Here is a 20,911-nt window from a genome sequence, read left to right as displayed (position 1 = left end):
AAAATACTTCCTCAGGAATCTCTCTCTGAACACAGCCCAAGTGATCTCAGCATTCCCAGCAGATTCCAACTCAGTGCGGGTAGCAACCCACCAATCATCTGCTTCTTCTGACAGCATATGCGTACCGAACCTGACCTTCTGGTTATCGGCACACTCAGTCACTCGGAAGATCCTCTCGATCTCCTTCAACCACTTCTGAGCGCCGTCTGGATCGTATGCTCCCTTGAACATTGGAGGATTGTTCTTCTGGAACTCACTCAGTTGACGAGCAGCTCCCATTCCCACAACATTCGGATTCCCTCCAAGTACTCCAGCTAGCATACCCAGAGCCTCAGCAATCGCAGCATCGTCTCTACCTCTTCCAGCCATCTCTATTCTGAAAACCCAACAAGCTAAAACAATAAGTACTGATAGGGTTACACAACACCTATCACGTACAGGGAAAACAGACTAATTACGACTCGACTCGACCGACTATGCTCTGATGCCACTAATGTAACACCCTTCTAAAATACCCCGAATATTTAATTAAAATAGCAACATACCAATCAGAGTAATTATGCAATTAAGGGTGTCACACAATCATTTCACACCATTCACCAAATAACTGTCATGCTCTTTTATTAATTCAAAACATAAAGCATTTGCACAATACGCAGCGGATAGAAATCAAATCAATCATGCAAAACATGTAACACATTACATGTAAAATTATTCAACAAGGTAAAACATCCCGTCCCGATGTTACATCTATCAGAGCATGACCCACTAAGGAGACTACACTAGACTCCAAGCACTATCTTCTACTCAATCACTGCTCGTTACCTGAAAACATAGTTGTAAGGGTGAGTTCCTCAATCGATATAGTAAGCATTATAAAATATCATGTAATGCTAAGTAAATAACACATTAATCACCCTAATCATATCACACATTCGGTAACGGCAACCTCCACTCAAACATCAAAATCATGCTCAACATAAACATCAAAACACACGTATAATATTGGAACACATCCATTCATATTATACACAATACATACATTATGCAATGAGACTCCATGCATGCGGTACCGACTATTCGTGAACATATAGTTCACCTCACCGATCAAATCCAGATACGGCTACCAAGCCCACTAGTCCCACTCATTTGAGACCTAGTGACTCACTCACTAATTCCTCACCACGGGAATTAGCTACCACCCCAAGGGCCATGCTATGCACGCTAATTCACCTAGCATGCAAACATCAACAACAGTCCATAATGACTAACTCACTAATTCCTCACCATGGGAATTAGCTACCATCATAAAGGCCACAATATGCATGCTAATTCACCTAACAATGCAAAATCATCAACAATCATCCACAATGGACATATGCTCACACTCTAAGCCATAAACAGTCCATTCACAATAACATGCATAACATATACATTCATAGCCTTATGCATACCATCATACATCATCAACACATGTATCAAAACATCATATCATGTCAAATAATTAATCACAGTATTAGCACACTCTACTAATACCTACACTGCTCAAAACAACGGGAAATGATCCCTATTACATCATACGCCAATACAGGCCAACCATCAAATAAGTACACAACATTTAAATACCAATTTTTCCACCTTTCAACAGTGTTAATCGGTTAACGCCCTGGGTTAACCGGTTAACGCAACACAGAACACGCTTTCTGGCAAAACTCAACAGTGTTAACCGGTTAACGCCCTGGGTTAACCGGTTAACGCAGACAGAACAATAATTTTCACAAATCACAACAGTGTTAACCGGTTAACGCCTTGGGTTAACCGGTTAACGCAAGCAAAACAGCAATACTTCACAATTCCTAACAGTGTTAACCGGTTAACACCCTGGGTTAACCGGTTAACGCAAGACAGAAAGCTGTTCCTGCGCTAACACGAAGCAGAATGCAGAATTCTCCGCATTTTCCGCCGTTGGAGGACTTCCGGACCTCCGATTCCAATTCCGTAAAAAGCTACACTTTCGGAAAATCACTACCCATCCAATTACAGATTCAATTACAGCTTTAACACAGTTTATTCATCACAATTTTTCAGCATTCAACATCCCAATTAGGGTCAATTCAACGGTTTATCACTACCCATTACATGTTAACCCATAATACCCATTAAACGACGATAAACCCCCCTTACCTGAGTTAATCCGGCGAATCTTTAAGCTTCAAGCTTTTCTCTTCTCCAACCTTCTTCCTCTTGCTCTGTCTCTTTGCCCTTTTCCTCTTTTCAGCCGTTTCTCTGCTTTTCACGTAAAACTCTTTTTACCAAAATGGAACCCTTTTCTTATTTCCAACTTATATACTTCCCAATAATTATTATTCCAATAATAATGATAATTATAATAATTCAATAATTCCAATTATTTAATTAAATTAATAAATATAATATTAACTTAAATTAAATAATTATCTTATTTTTATCGGGGTGTTACAGAATACATGAAATGTTTGACACTAGTAGTTGATGTTGAGCTGGAGACAGTTGAGATTGGAGAATGACATATAACTATTGAAATATTAAATTTGATTTGGGTCTAACCTTATTATTTGATATTTGGCATTAGTGTATTTTGGGTAATGTTTCTAGAAAAGTCATGTAGTATTTGAAGTGTCTAGATATTTCTTAGGATTGTAATATTTTCTAGAATACTCTTTGAATGTCTAGAGTTGAGAACTCTCTAGAATTAGTGTGTCTAGAGTTCTCCTTAAATTATTATAAATAGAGATATAATCCTACACTTTTGTATCAAACAAAAATACAAAGTTTTCTCTTCCATAAATAATTCTCCTACCTATCAAGTTTCTATTCAAGCCTCTAATATTCCCACACACTTTCCATAAACACAAAAAGCGTTTATTTTCAACAAAGTGGCATCAGAGCTTCAAGGTCATCAAAAAAATGGTGAATGAAGGTTTTCCTTTTCAAATGTCGATGCTCACAAAGAACAACTATGACAATTGGAGTATCAAGATGAAGGCGTTATTAGGAGCTCAAGATGTGTGGGATATCATTGAGAAAGGCTTCAAGGAGCAAGATGAAGCCTCACTAAACCAAGGTGTAAAAGAGACATTGAAGGAGTCGAGAAAGAGAGATAAGAAAGCTCTCTTCCTTTTTTATCAATCGGTGGATGGAGATACATTTGAGAAGATCTCCAACGTAACAACGGCCAAAGAAGTATGGAACAAACTTCAAACTTGCAACAAAGGAGTGGAACAGGTGAAAAAGATTCGTCTTCAAACTCTTAGAGGTGATTTTGAACGTTTATTTATGAAAGAGTCTGAGTCAACTTCTGATCATTTTTCTCGAGTATTGGTCGTAGTCAATCAACTTAAAAGAAATGGCGAAGATGTTGATGAGATGAAAGTCGTAGAGAAAATACTTCGCACTTTAAATCCAAGTTTTGACTTCATTGTTACCAACATTGAAGAAAACAGGGATTTAAAGACCATGACTATTGAGTAACTCATGGGTTCCTTACAAGCATACGAAGAAAAACAAAAGAGAAAAATTAAACAAAAGGAGGATATGGATCAACTACTACAACTCAATGTAAAGGAAACAAATTATGCGAATTACAAGAGCCAAAGAGGACGAGGCCGTGGCCAAGATCGTGGGCGTGGACGAGGACATTGAGGAGAAGGAAGAGGCGGTTAAAACAACTACTCTAACAATGGAGAAAGAAGTTGGAATCCACAAGCAACAAGAGGTCGTGGAAGAGGAAAATCATGGTCGAGGTGTGACAAATCATAAATCAAGTGCTTTAACTGCAACAAGATCGATCAGTATGCATTTGAGTGTAGATTATCGAAGAAGGTTGTGGAGAAAGCTAACTTTGTAGAAGGAAAAGGCGGAGAAGAAGAAACTTTGTTGCTCGCGTGCCAAAACCAAGTTGAAGAGAAAGGAAACAAATGGTACCTCGACACTAGTGCAAGCAATCACATGTGAGGTGATCGAAGCATGTTCGTAGAGATCAATGAAGCGACAAGACAACTAACAATGTCTCATTTGGAGATGACTCAAAGATACCGGTCAAAAGGCAAAGGTAAAATTCTTATACGCTTAAAGAATGGGAGTCATCATTTCATATCCAATGTCTATTATGTTCCTAACATGAAGAATAATATTTTGAGCTTGGGACAATTATTAAAGAAAGGCTATGACATCCACTTGAAAGAACATAGTCTTTTCTTAAGAGATTATATACATAAGTTGATTACTAAGGTGCCTATGTCAAAGGATATAATGTTCCTCTTGAACATTCAAAAGTATGTTACAAAGTGTCTCAAGACTTGCTATACCAACTCTTTGTGGCTATGGCATCTAAGATTTGGACATCTCAACTTCGACAGTCTAAAATGTTTGTCAAAGAAGGAGATGGTGAGAGGCTTGCCTAGTATAAATCATTCATACCAACTATGTGAAGGATGTCTAGTTGGGAAGAAATTCCAGAAAAGTTTTCCAAAGGAATCAACGTCAAGAGCGACAAAACCGCTAAAGCTCACACACACCGATGTTTATGGACCAATCAATCCAAACTCTCTTAGTAAGAGTAAATACTTTCTCCTATATATTGATGATTATTCTAGAAAACATGGGTTCATTTCTTGAAGTAGAAGTCAAAAGTGTTTGAAAATGTTTAGAAGTTCAAAGCCCTTGTGGAGAAAGAAAGTGGTCTTTCCATTAAGGCCATGAGATCTGACCGAGGAGGAGAGTTCATTTCAGATGAGTACCACAAATATTGTGAATAACATGGAATCCGCGGCCCACTAACAGTGCCAAGATCACCTCAACAAAATGGAGTAGCAGAGAGAAAGAACCGGATCATACTTAACATGGTGCGAAGCATGCTTGAGAGCAAGATGATGCCGAAAGAGTTTTGGGCCGAAGCAGTGGCATGTGCAATTTACCTGACAAATTATTCCCCAATAAGAAGCGTGCATGAGAAGACACCACAAGAAGCATGGAGTGGAAGGAATCCTGGGATCCCTCACCTCAAAGTGTTTGGAAGCATTGCATATACCCACGTTCCAGACGAAAGGAGAACAAAGCTCGATGATAAAAGTGAGAAGTATGTATTCGTGGGTTACCACTCAAGCTCCAAAGGGTGCAAGCTCTATAATCCAAATAGTGGAAAGATTGTCATAAGTCATGACGTGGAGTTTGAAGAAGAAGATTGTTGGGATTTGAGTGTTCAAGAAGACAGGTAAGATTTTCTTCCTTACTTTGAAGAAGAAGACGAAATGGAACAACCAATGATAGAGGAACATATTACACCATCGGCCTCACCGACACCAAGGTTGGATGAAACAAGCTCAAGTGAGAGGACACCATAACTAAGGAGTATTGAAGAGCTTTATGAGGTAACCAAAAACAGAAACGACATTAACCTTTTTTGTCTTTTGGGTGATTGGGAACCTCTAAGCTATCAAAAAGCAGTTGAAAACGTAAAGTGGAGAGACGTCATGGAAGAAGAAATCAAGTCAATCACGAAGAATGATACATGGGAACTTACTACACTTCCACGAGGACATAAAGAAATCGGAATAAGATGGGCGTATAAGGTAAAGTTGAAGTATGTGATATCTAGAGATCAAGCTGCTGAAATTTTCATCAAGCCACTCAAGTTGGAAACTTTCATGAAGATAAGGAATGTGTTTGGAGTCACAAATCAAGTTTAAGTGGGATGTTGAAATATTAAACTTGATTTGAGTCTAATCTTATTATTTCATATTTGGGTTTAGTTTATTTTGGGTAATGTTTCTAGAAAAGTCTTATAGTATTTAGAGTGTCTAGATATTTATTAGGATTGTAATATTTTCTAGAATACTCTTTAAATGTCTAGAGTTGAGAACTCTCTAGAATTAGTGTGTCTATAGTTCTCCTTAGAGTACTATAAATAGAAATATAATTCTACACTTTTGAATCAAACAGAACTACAAAGTTCTCTCTTCCATAAATAATTCTCCTACCTATCAAATTTCTATTCAAGCCTCTAATCCCCCAGAATTTCCCTAAACACAAAAAGCCTTTATTTCCAGCAATATCAAACTCGTTTGGGAACTGAGTAGGGCTTTGGATAAGGTGGTGGCATTCGTAGCTAAAGGTTGACAAAATAGGTGTTTCTCGACGAAGATGGAATCTCTGGAGATAAGAGAATTCCATGATTTACAGACTCATCGAGTTGAAGGATGTGTTTGACGGTGAGTCTACACAATATTTCTGCCACCATATTGAAAGGAAGATGTGGCGGCGTAATAAGAGAATGATGAGAGACAATGATGTTAGGGTTTTGGTTGTTTCCTCTCTCAGTGGGTGAGCAGAACATGCAGTCGTATTGGCTATCGCCTTTGCTACCTTCCGTCATATCAAAACTCTAACCTTCCATAAGGTTTAAAAAGTTATTTATGTAAAAGTAGGATAGTTTTTTTTACAAATGTATTGAGTTGAGCCTTGTGCGGGTTGTAAATGTTTAGTATTTTTTAATTTAAAATAATTTTAATATTATATGTAATATGTGAAATAAATACTAAATCATGATAGATGAAATAAATATAAATTAAATTAAATTTTGAGAAAAATAATGAATCTTAATTTTTGTTTTGGACCTACTAAAATGCCTAATTGGCCAAGATCCAATTCATCTCAAATTTACTATATTCGATTCAAAGTATAAAAACAGTTCACACACAAAAATCAAGGTACAATTTTTAATCTCCAATTTTCTATACTCATCTTGAATTGATTTGATTTGGGCATTGAAGTGTTAACCATGAAGGTCCACCCCGCACCACCGTAAGATAGTTGCTAACCGAAGTCCAACTATCTTAATTTCTGGTTCCCGAACAGAACAGTGGCGCCATCTGTGAGAAACGACTTTTAGTTCCCGCTAATTTTCTTCTTTGGATCAATCTTGATTTGAAATCAGATCTTTAACCGCAATAGGGAAAGCAAATATGATAATTGTGATAGTTATGGCTAGAATATTCAATGCATCCCCGGAATAAACTATTTACCAAGTGTTGTTGATTGACAAATTCCACGATATCATGTCATCTAACACCCATCCTTTATCAGATCGCTCCATACTTGTAACTAACATAGACATTCGACGAATAATAGATCGATCAGAATTAGGATTTCTAGATCGTGGCAAGATCAATGGAATTCTAAACGGTGATCTACCTCTAATTCTTGAGATCACCATAGTTGATCATAATCTAACCGAATTCCTAGTGGATGACATAAGTTCGTGTAATATCCTCTACTCATATACGATGGATCTGATAAGAATCCGACAAGAGTATTTGAGTCCGTATGGCATAAGAAATCTATTAGCATTCAACGATTCGATCACTCATCCTCAAGGAGATGTAGCTCTAGCAATGAGTGTTGGGGAAGAATATCATGAAAGAAAAGTGATCCGCAATTTTCTAAAAATATCGTGCTAGAGCGCCTTCAGAGGTATCCTAGGGAGATCCTTCCGAGCAAGACTAGATGCAGTTGCATCTCTGGTCCATTTGAAAGTGACGTACAACAACGCGAAAGGAAAACATGTCTCTACAACCTCCAACGTAGATGAATCTAAACGAATTTAAAAAATTGTCCAAAAGGATCTTTTGGTGTTGGTCGCGACCTCAAGAGTAGAAGGAGTCGAGGGATCACGGGGAATTCGATCTAAATGTTCCTGAAGAAGAGGTTCGACCGATTCCAAGTGGAGATTTTAAGCTCGTCCAACTCGAGGAAGACCCTGTCAGGTTAGTTAAAGTAGGCGTCAAACTTCCTTTAGAGGTAAGAGCAACGCTGATTGAATGCCTTCATGATAACGACGACCTTTTTCGTCGTAACCTCACATGAGATGCCTCCCATCAACCCTAGCGTAGCATGCCACCAGGTGAAGGTGAACAACCGTGCTTGTTATGTCTCCCAGCATCGAAGGAGACAATGTCCATATCTAACACCGTGTTAGTGAAGAAGGCCTCAGAAAAGTGGATGATGTGTGTTGATTATACATATCTTAATAGGACTTGCTCGAAAGATTCTTATTTGCTCGCAAACATGGATAAACTAGTACATAACTCCGCGGGATATCGAGTACTTTCATTCACGAACGCTTATTCGGGGTATAATTAGATACCGATGTACGGACCTGATCAGATAAAGACAACCTTTATGACCGAGCAGGCGAATTATCAATACAATGTCATGCTCTTCGGATTAAAGAATGTTCGTACGACCTACCAAAAAATGATGAACAAGATCTTTGAAGAAGCGTTTAGATATTTGAAGAAAACCTTGGCTGCAAACAAGAATGATAAACTCAAATAAATAACAAACTCAAATAAATGTCAAGAAAGTCTAACAACTAACAAGAATGATAACAAATTTTTCTAGATTTCTATCTTGCACGGGAGAGAAAGCATTTCATTTCATCGGAACAGTGAGAAAAGCACAAAAATTTACTTAAGCACATGAATGCGAATAGGCATTCAAAAAGATAAATAACTTTCATCCTCTGTGTTTTTTATTTGTTAGTGAATGAATATTCTATAAGCTTAGTATTATTATAGGAAATGAGATGGAATTCCTATTTACTTTGTCACGAAGGTGTTCATAGATGCAGAGAAGTTATTACAAAGATCGAACACCTAGCTCTTTTTGTCTTCACCAATACAAAATAAATAAAGGTAGTTTATGTTGTGTCAGTGTGTTTATGTTCAGAATATTTACTAGCTAGTTCTTTGAATCTTCATAGTATTGGATGGATCCTATCAAGGAATAATAATAATTAGGATTCAGCTCTCAAAGAAATCAAACTTCAGGAACAACCGTGCCTTAACATTCAACTAAATCAATGCATGCATGTATAACTTTACTCATGAGATCATAAACATTTAGTAACAATTATTCTGCTCCATATGAAGGTAATTCATTATCAACTATATTCGTTTTTGGTCTCTCACAGGTCACAACGATACTCTCATCATCATCATCATCTTCGAATTCTCTAAAGTGTGACATTCTGCCCAACTCTTCAACTCTATCCATAACATGATCTAGTTTTGCTACCATCTCCACTAGCAATGAAGTGAAAGCAGCAAAAGGTAGTGCTTCTGAGAACTTGAGGCTAGTGATGATAATCTTACTAAGTTGCGGCCTCAAAACCTTCATATGTACTTGTCCTTCTTTTGTTTGCTCTCGAGAATGCTCTTTGGATTTACTTCCAGTTGGGGAACAACAATCACTTTTAACTCTTGATAATGAGGTTCTAGTTTCTTCTTCATGTTTGTAAGAGTTTGGAGTTCTAGGGGTTTTGGGAGTTTTAGGGGATCTGGGTGTTCGACTTCCACCATTCCTCGAGCCTAGTAAGAGTTGGGGCTGGGATTTCAAGGCATTGTCAAGGTCTTGTAAAGCTTCATTGAGATTGCTTGAGAGTATTTGAACGGAAAATTGATGCTTTTTCCTTATGCTGTTGGCCATTATCCTTAGTACTTTTGATACTTCTTGTGCAAGTTTGATGCAAGAATCTTTGTATAGATCACGGATTGACCTTGGTGTCTTCATGAACCATATGTTAAATAATAGATAATTAAATGGTTATATTCAAGCATAAAATAACAATGATCAACCTTATAGAATGATGACAGCAATAAGACAAAAAATGCAGCTATCAGCTTGAATCATAAAACTCATTTAGTTGGTTTAGTACCTGAATTTCAGACTGAAGACATCCATGTAGTGCTACAACGGTATAACTAAAATGACGAAGAGAAGCTCCTACTTTTGTGTATTGCTGCCATGGGATCCTGTGGCAGATTCTTGAGTATCTCGGCTCCCAATTTGCTTGCATTGCCTGTTCAATTCTACACTGTAAGATCGTCTGTTACATAGAGAAGGGGAAATTTCGGATATACTTGACATAAAAAGGACACTAACTTACAAGTGTTTCATCCTTAGCTTTAGAGTCTAAAACGGCCTCGTAGCACTTGTAAATAGGATCCTCGCATGAATCATCTTCATTTGCTTGTTTTTCAGAATCATAAAAATATTCCATGACAGAAACTGCATCATTGTTTTCAGACTCAATTATGTAGATTGAGGAAATAGAAATACTCTTGAGCAGTTATTGTTTTCACAAATTGCATTGTTTCTTAAAGGTCACCTTACCTTCTATAGAGTTGGCTAAGCCTTCAAGCTTAGATATGGTGGATTTATGGAGTTCTTCCCCTGACCAGTTTGGAAATACCAATATGCTCATCACAAGACAAAGACCAACACCTATAGTTATGGTGGTCATGCGATCTTTTCCAATGGTCCAGACATTATCGACGCGGTAACTTGATACAATTATCAAATTAAAGGTCAACAGAAATATCAAAACGCCATAATCATAATTCTTTTTTATATAAGGAATGAACCTCACATACGTAGCTACTGCTCCTGCAAAACCAACCGTGAAACAACGGTTAAGCAAAATATTTGGGAGCCATTCTTACTAATGAATAATTTGAGGGTTCATGTGATTCACTTAAAGTTTCTTTAGAAGTCGAGAATATGCTTACCTAAAAGAAAAACTGCAGCACCGATAAGAATTGCTCGAAAAATCTGACCAGGTATATCCGCAAGATACCGAATAAAAAATGCCAATGATCCTGCTAACAAAGTTCCCAATCCTCTATTTAGTCCTTTGCATAAGGTTCCCCCTGAAATCATAATCGGTCCTTCATTAATGCCTATGAAGTTGTGATTTAAACATATAACAATCAATATATATAAACAAAATGTTACTGAGAAATGAGAATAGCATACCTACAGTGAACTCCATCACCACAACTACAGTCATGACAGCCCACATAGCATTTGTTCCTATCCCTTTGAACAATGGCTCCATTAGATACAACAAAGATACAAGTGATAAAGTCAAACCAACTTTCAGTGAATGGAGTATCCTTCTTGGATCATCTTTGCCAACTTTCCAAATTGTCCTTCTCGTTAAACCTGGAAATCTTTTCACTTTATCAGCGAAACTGTAAAATGATTTCCAATGACTTGAGCTTCTCATAGTTCTGTTGTTTGTTTCAGCCGTTAAAACTCTCATGCCTAAAGTGAGGTGTAGTCATTACAAGTTCTAATTGTTATTATATAGGGCATGCTACATTCGGCGTAAAGGGAGTTCTTTTTATGTATTTTTCTTTGATAGTGGATACTGCATTGGATACTACTTTTAGAACAGAAGAAGATAATAACGAAATGTTTATGAAGAGAAAGACATTGTGGATGCTTTGAATGATGCTTAGAGCCAATATATGTTGGTGCTACATGGCATGCAGCACTTATTTATTGGTCACTGATCCAACAATGCATGTTGTGGCTCATGTTATTGCTTCTATGTTTATTGTTAAATATAAGGTATTAGCTTAGATTACAATCATGATGATTTTTTATATATTATAAAGCTATAAAGCTACTGATTATTATGTCGTAAGCTTAATCTAACATGGTTGGCTACTAGCATATTTAAAGTTTTAATCCTAGTACAACAAAAAAGCTCCACATTCCAATCTCTTCAATTCAATCAATTGGGTTGTTTTTTACATAAAAACAAACTATTAGGGCTCACATAACAACCAAAGCAGACAGCATCTTAAAAAACAGTGCCTCAAATTTGAAACATTAATATATGCAAAGATTGATGATGGTTGAGACTAAAAGGAGTCATTATGAATGTGTCAGGTGTCACGGATCAATATCAGAATACAAATTTAGATATATTTAAGACTAAGTCGTGAACAAATATTAATAGTGACTAAATTTGAGCTTTGAAATATGAAATCAATAAAACTAATTTGTAAAAGACTAAACTGATAACAGATGTACTTAAGAGGAGTTCTACTCAAACTTTTATAAAGAATACAGAACTGATAGGCATCTTATAAACTTCATATGAAAGCTTAGTAAACAAACTGAATCTATGAGCCTAACTAGAATCATGATGGTAAATATAGTTATATGTTACACGTATTATCCATTTAGAATTTGAAATGTAGTAGAATTAATTAATGATGGCTCAACGACTGATTTGAAAATCTGTATCTATCATTCTAATTTTACAATGAAGTTTAGATCCTACAATAATCGTCCAGATGATCCAGGTGTGACTCCATGACAAGCCACGGTGGGTCCTATCAGCAAATAAGAACTCGCAGATAATATGAATGGAAAGAACATTCTATCACCAGAATTAAACTAGCAACCTAATAAAGGCCGCAACATCAAAATTCTGCCATCCCATGACACCTTCAAATATGGACTTTTTACTGAAATTGTTTCAAGCTTTTGTGTATCCTGCAATTGATGATCATTAAAAACATTACAATGGAAATCTTTAACTAAATAAATGTAGAATAATAAGATTTGAGATAGATGTGGAAACAGTTAATTTCCCTCACCTAGTGTGAATTTATCGGAACTCGTCATGGTAATCAGTATAGTCATCTTCATCATCGTTGAAAATAGCACTATAAAATACATAGGGATTCTCAATCATCTCATGCAAAGTGAGGCGCCCATCTTTGTCACCGTCTGCCTGTCATAACATTATACAATGGTTAGTGGTTATTGATGAAATTAATGTATAAAATACATAGGGATTCTCAATCAATGTTTTAATGAGATGTTAGATGTTGGACTGTATGCTGAGGCCATATTTTGAAACACCTATCATGTCAATTGAGCATGATGAATGTAGTTGTAGTGATCTATGCACCCATCACATCTGAAATAACATCACATAAGCATATGTGCAGTGTGCATATTTTTACAACTAAACTGTAACTGGAGAGAGAATAGATGGATATGTGCAGTGTGAATATGTGCAGTGTGCATATTTTTACAACTCAACTGTAACTGTAACTGTAACTGGAGAGGGAAAATAGAATTAAAAGGAGCAATTTATCATTAAAATAATTGCAGAAAAACAAATCTAATATTCTCATTCTGAACAAGCAGAAACACCCACAGATTTAGATTTTGAAGAGATCAAAGGGAAAGTAGAATTATCAGCTGCAAGCTAAAGTACCAATTTTTTTTTTAAATTAACTAACTAAAAAGGAACAACCAGTATTACCAATCTTCATGGCTATAGTAAGAAGCATTATTATTCTAACAAAGAAGTCTAACAAAAAGAAGGATGAAGAATTGCCTTCAGAACCATCATCAAGGTATAGAAATATCAGCTTTATTAACTAAATGACATCAAACATTGTTGTTTCTGATATGTTGGCTAATGAAAACATCTAGTGATAGAACTCTTGGACATACTAATTCCAATGAGAATCCAGTAGTAGGAATGGCCCAAGGGAGGACCACCATATGGCAGGTTTATTCTAGAAGAGAACTGAGGCAAGGGGTAAGAATCTGAGTTAGATTGTGACATGGTGTGGGATTCCTTGTTATTCTGTCAGAGAATAGGACTTAGGGTGGGTAAAATGGGGCCATTCATGTTTAGCTATTGAGTTGGCTAGGAAAGAATTTCTCTTGTAGGAGCTTTAGGCTCTGGTTTTCCTTTCATTGCTGCTGTAGGGCTTTTAAGCTCTTTATCATTTCAATAAACTCAACTATATCTTATTAATTTTCTGAGTTCTATCATCTAGCAATATTTTTTTAGAACTTTTATCTCAAGGTGAACATACTATGGCATAGTAAGTCTGATTGACACTCGTCCATTACAAGGGTATACAGTAGAAGAACTCATAGTAGAAAATCAACGATTCACACTCATAGATAGTGAGAAAATTGAGAGTCAAAAAGGGTATTTCTATCTGTAATCACATGCTTAACGGCCGGATGGCCATGAGAAAAAACAAAAAACAGTAAGGAGGATAGAAGGGAAAAAGAGTGGGGAAAGAGTTCACAACAAATGATTGAGTGTGGGATTAGATGGAAGGATACAGGTCTCGTGAACAACCTGTTTTACATTTTGTCCCTTCTGTTTTGAGTGTTTCAATCAGCTTTCTGTTTACTGGGACTGGGAATGAGGGAGATTCTCGGTTGTCTAAATCAGTTTCTTTAATTGGGAATTATTCCGACATTTTCTACAATCAAACAACAGGGTTTGTTTGGAACCCATTAAGTCGGTAGCTAGATTAGAGAAAGAAATCTGAATCTTGACAAAAAAAATGGAGGGAATGTCCTTCAAGGAAAACCCTTTCACAATGGATTTACCACTTTGCTCACTGTCACACATGCTAACAACTCAGAAACATGTGTTTTTCCTTATATCCATTTATCTAGTTAATGCCTTCAAAATCTCCTCCAGCTCGAGAGTGTCTCGAACCTGACCCCCATAATTTTTCATTGTAGATCCTGATAAGTGTTGAAGGCCCATTTCAATGGCATCAGCTAAGTAATAATCTAAGTTGAAGTTTGCCCATTATGATACGTGCCCCACATAAGAGAATGGCTAAGGCACTATATAATCCATGTGATTGAGCTTTCTTCATTAAGTGCAAAAATGAGTTTATTTTGAAAACTAATTTGGTCCCGGCCCAGCCCAATAGGTCAAGAATTCCCTTCCTCTTTTTTATTTTCCTAAGCCAAACCAGCTTGCTAGCAAGATGTCCCTCTGGTGCATCTTCAGTGGTATCAACCCATTGCCCACCCCAGGTAAGCATGAGTTCGGTGACTCCCTATGAACCGCAGCTCCCTTACCTCCCTAAAAGTTTATTTGCACTACAATTCCTTCAGCCTCAAGCATCTCTACCACTGGGTCATGATTTTGAATTCATCCCTGTATATGATTCTTGCATCCCTGAAGGCTTGTCAGGTTGACCTCAGAGTTTTTCTGGCCAAGTGAACCATTCCAATGAGTAAGCCCCCGTTCCAAGGCTCCCAACACATAAATAGACCCACCTTTCTTTCCCAAGAACAGGTCTCTCCTCTGTTATAATCCAACCTATTCCTTTTGATGCTATCTTAGATCTGATTGGTCTCTGAAAGATCACTATGGTTAAGTTGTTTTGTCAATTTCTAATTTGAAATTATCACATCAAGCATTAAGCTAGGGATTATAAGGTGGATGGGTTGGTTTGAAGGGAAGGGAAGAACATAAAGGTTGGAGTAATAAGGTGGCCATAGGTTCAACTTTCCCCACCAACATAACACACTAACATTTGTTGTTAAAATAACATTAACATTAAACATCATTTACATTACATATTTCAGTTACTTTTAATTGTGATTCTGAATTTTTTGATTCGATGAGATGCAATTTTAATTCAAAAAATAGCTCCATGCTTCCCAGATTGAATTATGATTTGATAACTATGAACCTATGGTCATTTGTATAGTCATGTGATTTCACAGGATCAAATGACACCTTTGTCAACAATAAGAGTGTAATTATTGTATGGTGTTCACTACCTGTGAAATGATATATTCTGCCTGTTGCTTTGCATAATAATACTCGGACGGATGGAGTTTCCCAATTATAGGCAGTAGTTCAGTTTCTGACAAATACCTGCACAGATAGAGATGAAAACCCATAAGACAATAAAGAAACCGCAATAATGTTCCAAATAAAGTATATGAAGAATGAAAAATAGGCAAATACCCGTCACCATCTTGGTCAAGTTGCGCAAACAATTTTCTAGCTGGAACATCCATTGGATTATCAGAATGATGGGAATCAGTGTGACTTTCTTCTTCGTCATAGTTTCTTACCAAATCAAAGAGCCCGTGAAAAAATTCTTTGAAGTTGACCTTCCCATCTCTATCTGAGTCTCTTTCTCTATAAAGAAATAAAAAGAGTACATAAGTATGATTATGCCAAGGCAGTCATACAAATAAGCTAATTGTATATAAGCTGAAGATCTCACATTCTCTTAAGAAAAATAAAATTAACTAAAATATATTGTAATTTCTAATATTTCTATCAAAAAATTCCAATATTGTAACTTCTTCTAGATGAGGCCAGTGACTGCAAGGAAAATTCAAAAAACCAACTGTAACCATCAGCTGGGCTAGCCCAAGACGATTGAAATATTCAACTTCAATCCTAATTGGATTCATGGAATTGGAATTGGGTGACCACAAGAAATCCAATCTTCAGTGCCCAAGTTAGTGTGTTAATTTATTTAGACTAGAAAACAAGCAAATGATAAATAAGAGGTGTTATTTGAACACAATTACCGTCATCTAGATATTGAGGATTCCCTTAGAAGCTAAATACCTGAGTTAGATGCTCGTGTTTGGTACCAGGGTATAGGATTGTATTGTCTTTCATGATACATGTCAAATATATGAACCCACCGATTGCACGTATCTGGTGTGAATCTGAGAAGCCTAAGTAAAAAGCTATATCGACTTATTTTTAATAGTGGGGTATAGGTATTCCCACCTTCATCGGAACCTTTTGTTCCCAATCCCTTCCTTGGAAACAAAAACACGGGACATTGGCAGTTATTTCATTCACGACAATGTTTTATGACGGAATAAATTTTCTAACTTTGTAAAAAAACGTAGAAATCCATATTTTGAGACATTGCTGAGAATAATTTTCACAGCCATGAAAAATAAACACCTTGTGGGAAAGTGCAAACTGCAAACCCTCAAAGTTTTCCAACAACATATCCGTGTTTAGGGAAGATTTTCCCCCGTTTCTTTCTAAAAATATGAGGTTCCTAACTATATTGTCAACACCTGATCTCAATTATTCAGTTGCCCAATCAGTGGCTATTTGGAAATAGATAGGAAGAGGCAGTGTATAAATAACAAATGGGATGGAGAGGGAGATCATCTTGTCATTCTGATAGATAATTGGGGCCTTTGGGCATAAGGAGGTTCAAGTCCTCAAAGTTTTGCGACCCTGTATCTTTAATTCAGGAAGATTTCCCCTACTATTTTTGTATTACATATAAGGTTTGTAAACAGCTTTTCTACTTAAGATTGTGAATGCATGAAAACTAGAGGTCCAAGCTTGTTTATCAGTCCTGTGTGTAGCATGCCAAATGCGAAATGGTAATTTATAATTAGGGGAATGAAATAGTTGCTAATTATGTAGTAACATGACATCTCAGAGTCATACTCATGTCAAATGCATTTACCAATGCAGTATATAATGCTTTTACATTCATACTTTCATTTGCTAAATAAATTCTCAAAAGATGCACAATTAACTAGATACTTCAAAATCTAAGAAAATAACAAATACACGATACCGGGGACTACAAACACATCAAGGGAAAATTTTACAAACAGAAACAACTTATTCCAAAAGAAACTAATATCCACCCTGACAAATTTCTACGAGATATCACATGAGTGACCTACCTGACTTCCTCCTTGCACAACCATTGTTGAAGCTTTGTATTATTACTATCAGCCGGGTGCAGAAAGCTAGAAAACAATAACAAAGAAAAACATTTAACAATAAGCAAAATCGTTAGCTCGAGTGAAAAAAAGCATCATGAACTAAATTATCAAGTGCGAACAACTAGTTTTCCTAACAAAAACAGTAGAAACTCACTCATTGAACTCAGTTAAGTTAAGAACACCATCTCCATCTGCATCAGATGCATTAAAATGCTCTTCTTTCCACCAACCCATATCATAACCAAAAGAATCTTTATCTAATAACAAAAAAAAAAAGACAAATCTCAACATTCAATAATCAATAGACTAGTGTAGAATGAAAATCAATAGTTCAGTATGAAATCAACAATAGATCTAGAATGAGAAACAAAACAAAAACAAAAAAGTATAAAAATAGAAAGAGAGGTAAATTAATTGATTACCTGCGGATTTAACCCAACTAGGAGGATCATACTCAGAGAATGAAACGAAACCGTCACGATTCTTATCATGAAGTTCCATTTCTCTCTGGGAACGATGCAAAACCTCTCTATGAGCCTGTTGAAGATTCCACGTAGTCAACTCATGAACATCGATGAACGAATCCGCCGGATCAACATCGATTTTCGGGAAGAGAATCAAAAGCCGAGAAGTAACATTGAACTTATCTTCATCATTGATGAAGTCTTCAGCGTTCATGAAGTCTTCCCACTCGGGCTGCGACTCGTGAGCGGGGGCTGAGTCTTCGTGGTGATGGAGTTCAGCGTGAGAGTGTTGGATGTGTTGTTTCTCCCATTGTTTGTCTTCGCGGTTGCGTTCGAGTTCGGCGACGAGAGGGTCGAAAGGGACGGGTTGGTGGTGGGAATGGGAAGGGGAGAGAGTGAAGTTGGAACGGAGTTTGAGACGGCGGTGACGGTTGGAAGAGTGGTGGTTGGTGGTGGTGTTGAAGGGAGAGTATGAGGAGAGGAATAGAAGAACGAGGAGTGCTAAGATCGTGTAAACCAAAACTGAACCTAAACCCATTGCATTTCACGAAGAAGAATGGAATAGATCTCTAATATTTTCCTTTCATTTCAACTCACCTTCAATGTGTATATATAAGATGATAGATCTCTTTTATTTATTTGACAAAATCTCTTTTTATTTTATATTTAAATTTATTCAATCATTTAAGTGGAGTTTTCAAAAAAAGATATCCTAGAAAATATATAAATAGATTAAAAAAATTGTATCGAACTAGATAGTGACAAGGATCAAAATCCCAACAATTAACGATCGACATTACTTCTTCCACCTTAAAAGTATGGAGAGGACTTGATCCTTTGTAGTCTATCTTACCACAGTTTGTTGGGTCATTAAAGAGATTAACCTCAATGTGCGTTTTGAAGCAGTCTTGCCATAAGATGACATTGAGATGCCCTGGCCCAATATTTTGAATCTTGAAGCAGTCTGTCCCTGATTAACCGACTTTTAGAGTGATTTATCTTTGATTGATCGATCTTGGAAGGGTCGACTTCACTGTGTTCTTGAGATGGTTTTCCCCAGTATGAGACTTGAAGAGATTCGTCCTCGACTCTTGGAATGGTTTGTCCCTGATCAATAGAGTTCTGAGAGGGTGTGCCTCAGACTGGATCATTTGTGATTGATCGAATTCCTTAGTGATTGTCCATTGTTGAAACTTCCTTGATGCTAAGCGCTGACTTGTAGATAAAGTTGTTCTTTCAAAAATGGTAATTCTAATGTAATGCTCATGCAAGTTTTGAAATCCATATTACTATTGAAATGATGTTGTGGTGTACAGTGAATGGATCAATAGTCAATAAACCATATTTATTTAGACATTTAAAGTGTAGAAATGGTAATGCGCAAGCATGATACAAATGAAGATGATTAGCAAAGAACTTTGGAGTCAAGTTAATGCAATCTTGGTGTGGTATGCTTTCAAAATAAATCTCTCTTCAATTAGGTTTTTTTAATGTTGTAATGTGGTTTGGTTCACAGTTTTTGAAACAAATTGATATATGGCTCAAAATTTAATTTTTAACCCACCTCATTCTCCTTGATGATATCCGACTCTATATTCAGTTTATTCAACACACGCATTCAATTTTCAAGAGGGGTTTAAAGGTGAAGATTTGAAGGTTTGAGAACCAATGAGACATTTTGCTTGAGGTGACAGTCACCTATTTTTGTTTAGTAGTCACATAATTTTATTTTTGTCAAGAATTTTGGTGACCCTTTGATTTTGGATATGGTGGTCATCTAATCTTGTTTTTTGTTGAGGATTTTAGTGACCTCTTTTGAATTTTTCTTATTTTTATCCATATTTCTTGCCTAGACCGCCTCTTTCGAGTTTCCAATCCACCAGGATGCCCTAATTTTTTTCTAAGTCATATTTTTAAGTTTTAACTTAGCGAGCTTTTCTTTCTTCTTCTTTTTTGAATTTTTTTTTTGAAAGAATGTGATTGTCTTGATTATATTATTATATTTTACATGTTGATTAGGTTTAAGTGCGTGATTTAGGCTTTAGGCCCATATTATTTTTTTACATCTCCCATGTTAATATGCACTTCTCTTATTTTAATTTTTTTTAGTAATTAATTAAGTAATTATTTAATTGATTAGTTGATTAAATTTTAATTACTTAATTATTTGCATTTATAACTACTATGTAAATTATTTGATTTGATTACGATTTGTTTAGTCATTTGATTAGGTAATCTCTTTCAATGTTCATATCGCTTAAGTAAATAATTATACTAACATTTCACCATATTTTCAATCAAATAATCTTCAAGCGTTTTCAAAATCTCACCATTCTCAAATCATTTTCACTATTGCATTAAACTTTCTTAAACAAACTTGAAAGGAGATGACTGTTGGAATCTAGCATTCCAGCCTAACCCTCAAATGATCGGTCATGAAGCACACGTTTTGAGTTAGTCATTCATTCTTTTCTTTCACTCTCAAATCCTTCAAAACCATTTCACAAATCTTTTTCAAACTAATATGAATCAAACCTCAGTCAAACATCTAGTGACTTTTCTTAAATTCAATCCAACATAATATCAAAATGTTTTTCTAAACAAACACGAAAGAAGAGGGTTGTTGGAATCTAGCATTCTAGTAAACCCTTAAATGGTTGGTCCCAAGACACATGTTTTGGGTTAGACATTCTTTCTTTCTTTCTCTCCTAAAACATTTAATTAACTTGGACAAATAAGGGCCGTTGGGATCAAGTATTCTGGCATAATCCTTTGAACAATTGATTCTTATCAAGCATTTGTTGTCCATCAAACAATTTTCTCAATTAATCTTGAATGACAAAGGACTGTTGGAATCTAGCCTTTCAGTGGAACCCCGAATGATTGATTATGAGGCTTAGGTCTCGTTCTTATCAAACATTCATCATTCACCTATAAAATACATCCAACCAATCAAACATTTTATTCTCGTTGTCGTGCGATCTAAAAAAACATTTTTATAAACGAAAGACATTTTGTCTTAAGATGATGCA

General features: G+C 36.2%; 3 protein-coding genes across 3 annotated transcripts; 1 reads left to right on the top strand and 2 right to left on the bottom strand.

Annotated features, from left to right (window-relative positions):
* Positions 1-2,946: 2,946 nt before the first annotated feature.
* Positions 2,947-3,510, top strand: LOC127096469 (uncharacterized). Its single transcript, XM_051035034.1, has one exon. The coding sequence runs from the start codon at positions 2,947-2,949 to the stop codon at positions 3,508-3,510; it is 564 nt and encodes a 187-aa protein (XP_050890991.1).
* A 5,304-nt stretch (positions 3,511-8,814) lies between these two features.
* LOC127098268 (aluminum-activated malate transporter 14) lies at positions 8,815-11,732 on the bottom strand. Its single transcript, XM_051036806.1, has 6 exons — positions 10,855-11,732; positions 10,608-10,748; positions 10,213-10,485; positions 9,986-10,107; positions 9,755-9,898; positions 8,815-9,603 (listed from the first exon to the last, which is right to left on the bottom strand). The coding sequence occupies exons 1-6, from the start codon at positions 11,141-11,143 to the stop codon at positions 8,950-8,952; spliced, it is 1,623 nt and encodes a 540-aa protein (XP_050892763.1). The 5' UTR covers positions 11,144-11,732; the 3' UTR covers positions 8,815-8,949.
* A 187-nt stretch (positions 11,733-11,919) lies between these two features.
* Positions 11,920-18,493, bottom strand: LOC127098270 (uncharacterized). The gene is made up of 7 exons (XM_051036808.1): positions 17,838-18,493; positions 17,570-17,672; positions 17,374-17,439; positions 15,656-15,832; positions 15,466-15,562; positions 12,495-12,631; positions 11,920-12,390 (listed from the first exon to the last, which is right to left on the bottom strand). The coding sequence occupies exons 1-6, from the start codon at positions 18,415-18,417 to the stop codon at positions 12,506-12,508; spliced, it is 1,149 nt and encodes a 382-aa protein (XP_050892765.1). The 5' UTR covers positions 18,418-18,493; the 3' UTR covers positions 11,920-12,390; positions 12,495-12,505.
* Between the last annotated feature and the right edge of the window lie 2,418 nt (positions 18,494-20,911).

The sequence above is a fragment of the Lathyrus oleraceus genome, chromosome 6, assembly GCF_024323335.1.
Source record: "Lathyrus oleraceus cultivar Zhongwan6 chromosome 6, CAAS_Psat_ZW6_1.0, whole genome shotgun sequence".
Taxonomy (NCBI): domain Eukaryota; kingdom Viridiplantae; phylum Streptophyta; class Magnoliopsida; order Fabales; family Fabaceae; genus Lathyrus; species Lathyrus oleraceus.
The sequence above is the reverse complement of the archived record's forward strand: the minus strand, read 5'-3'. Positions and strand labels throughout refer to the sequence as shown.

What these genes read in the sequence shown, in the direction of transcription:
- LOC127098268 (XM_051036806.1), bottom strand. Translation starts at nt 11,143, where the DNA reads ATGAGAGTTTTAACGGCTGAAACAAACAACAGAACTATGAGAAGCTCA. An exon ending in TGCTGCAGTTTTTCTTTTAG is followed by an intron (nt 10,486 to 10,607) that starts GTAAGCATATTC and finishes TTGGTTTTGCAG; the next exon opens with GAGCAGTAGCTACGTATGTG. An exon ending in GTCTTCAGTCTGAAATTCAG is followed by an intron (nt 9,604 to 9,754) that starts GTACTAAACCAA and finishes TGGTTCATGAAG; the next exon opens with ACACCAAGGTCAATCCGTGA.
- LOC127096469 (XM_051035034.1), top strand. Translation starts at nt 2,947, where the DNA reads ATGGTGAATGAAGGTTTTCCTTTTCAAATGTCGATGCTCACAAAGAAC.
- LOC127098270 (XM_051036808.1), bottom strand. Translation starts at nt 18,417, where the DNA reads ATGGGTTTAGGTTCAGTTTTGGTTTACACGATCTTAGCACTCCTCGTT. An exon ending in AACTTAACTGAGTTCAATGA is followed by an intron (nt 17,440 to 17,569) that starts GTGAGTTTCTAC and finishes ATTGTTTTCTAG; the next exon opens with CTTTCTGCACCCGGCTGATA. An exon ending in CAGAATATATCATTTCACAG is followed by an intron (nt 12,632 to 15,465) that starts GTAGTGAACACC and finishes ATGTTATGACAG; the next exon opens with GCAGACGGTGACAAAGATGG.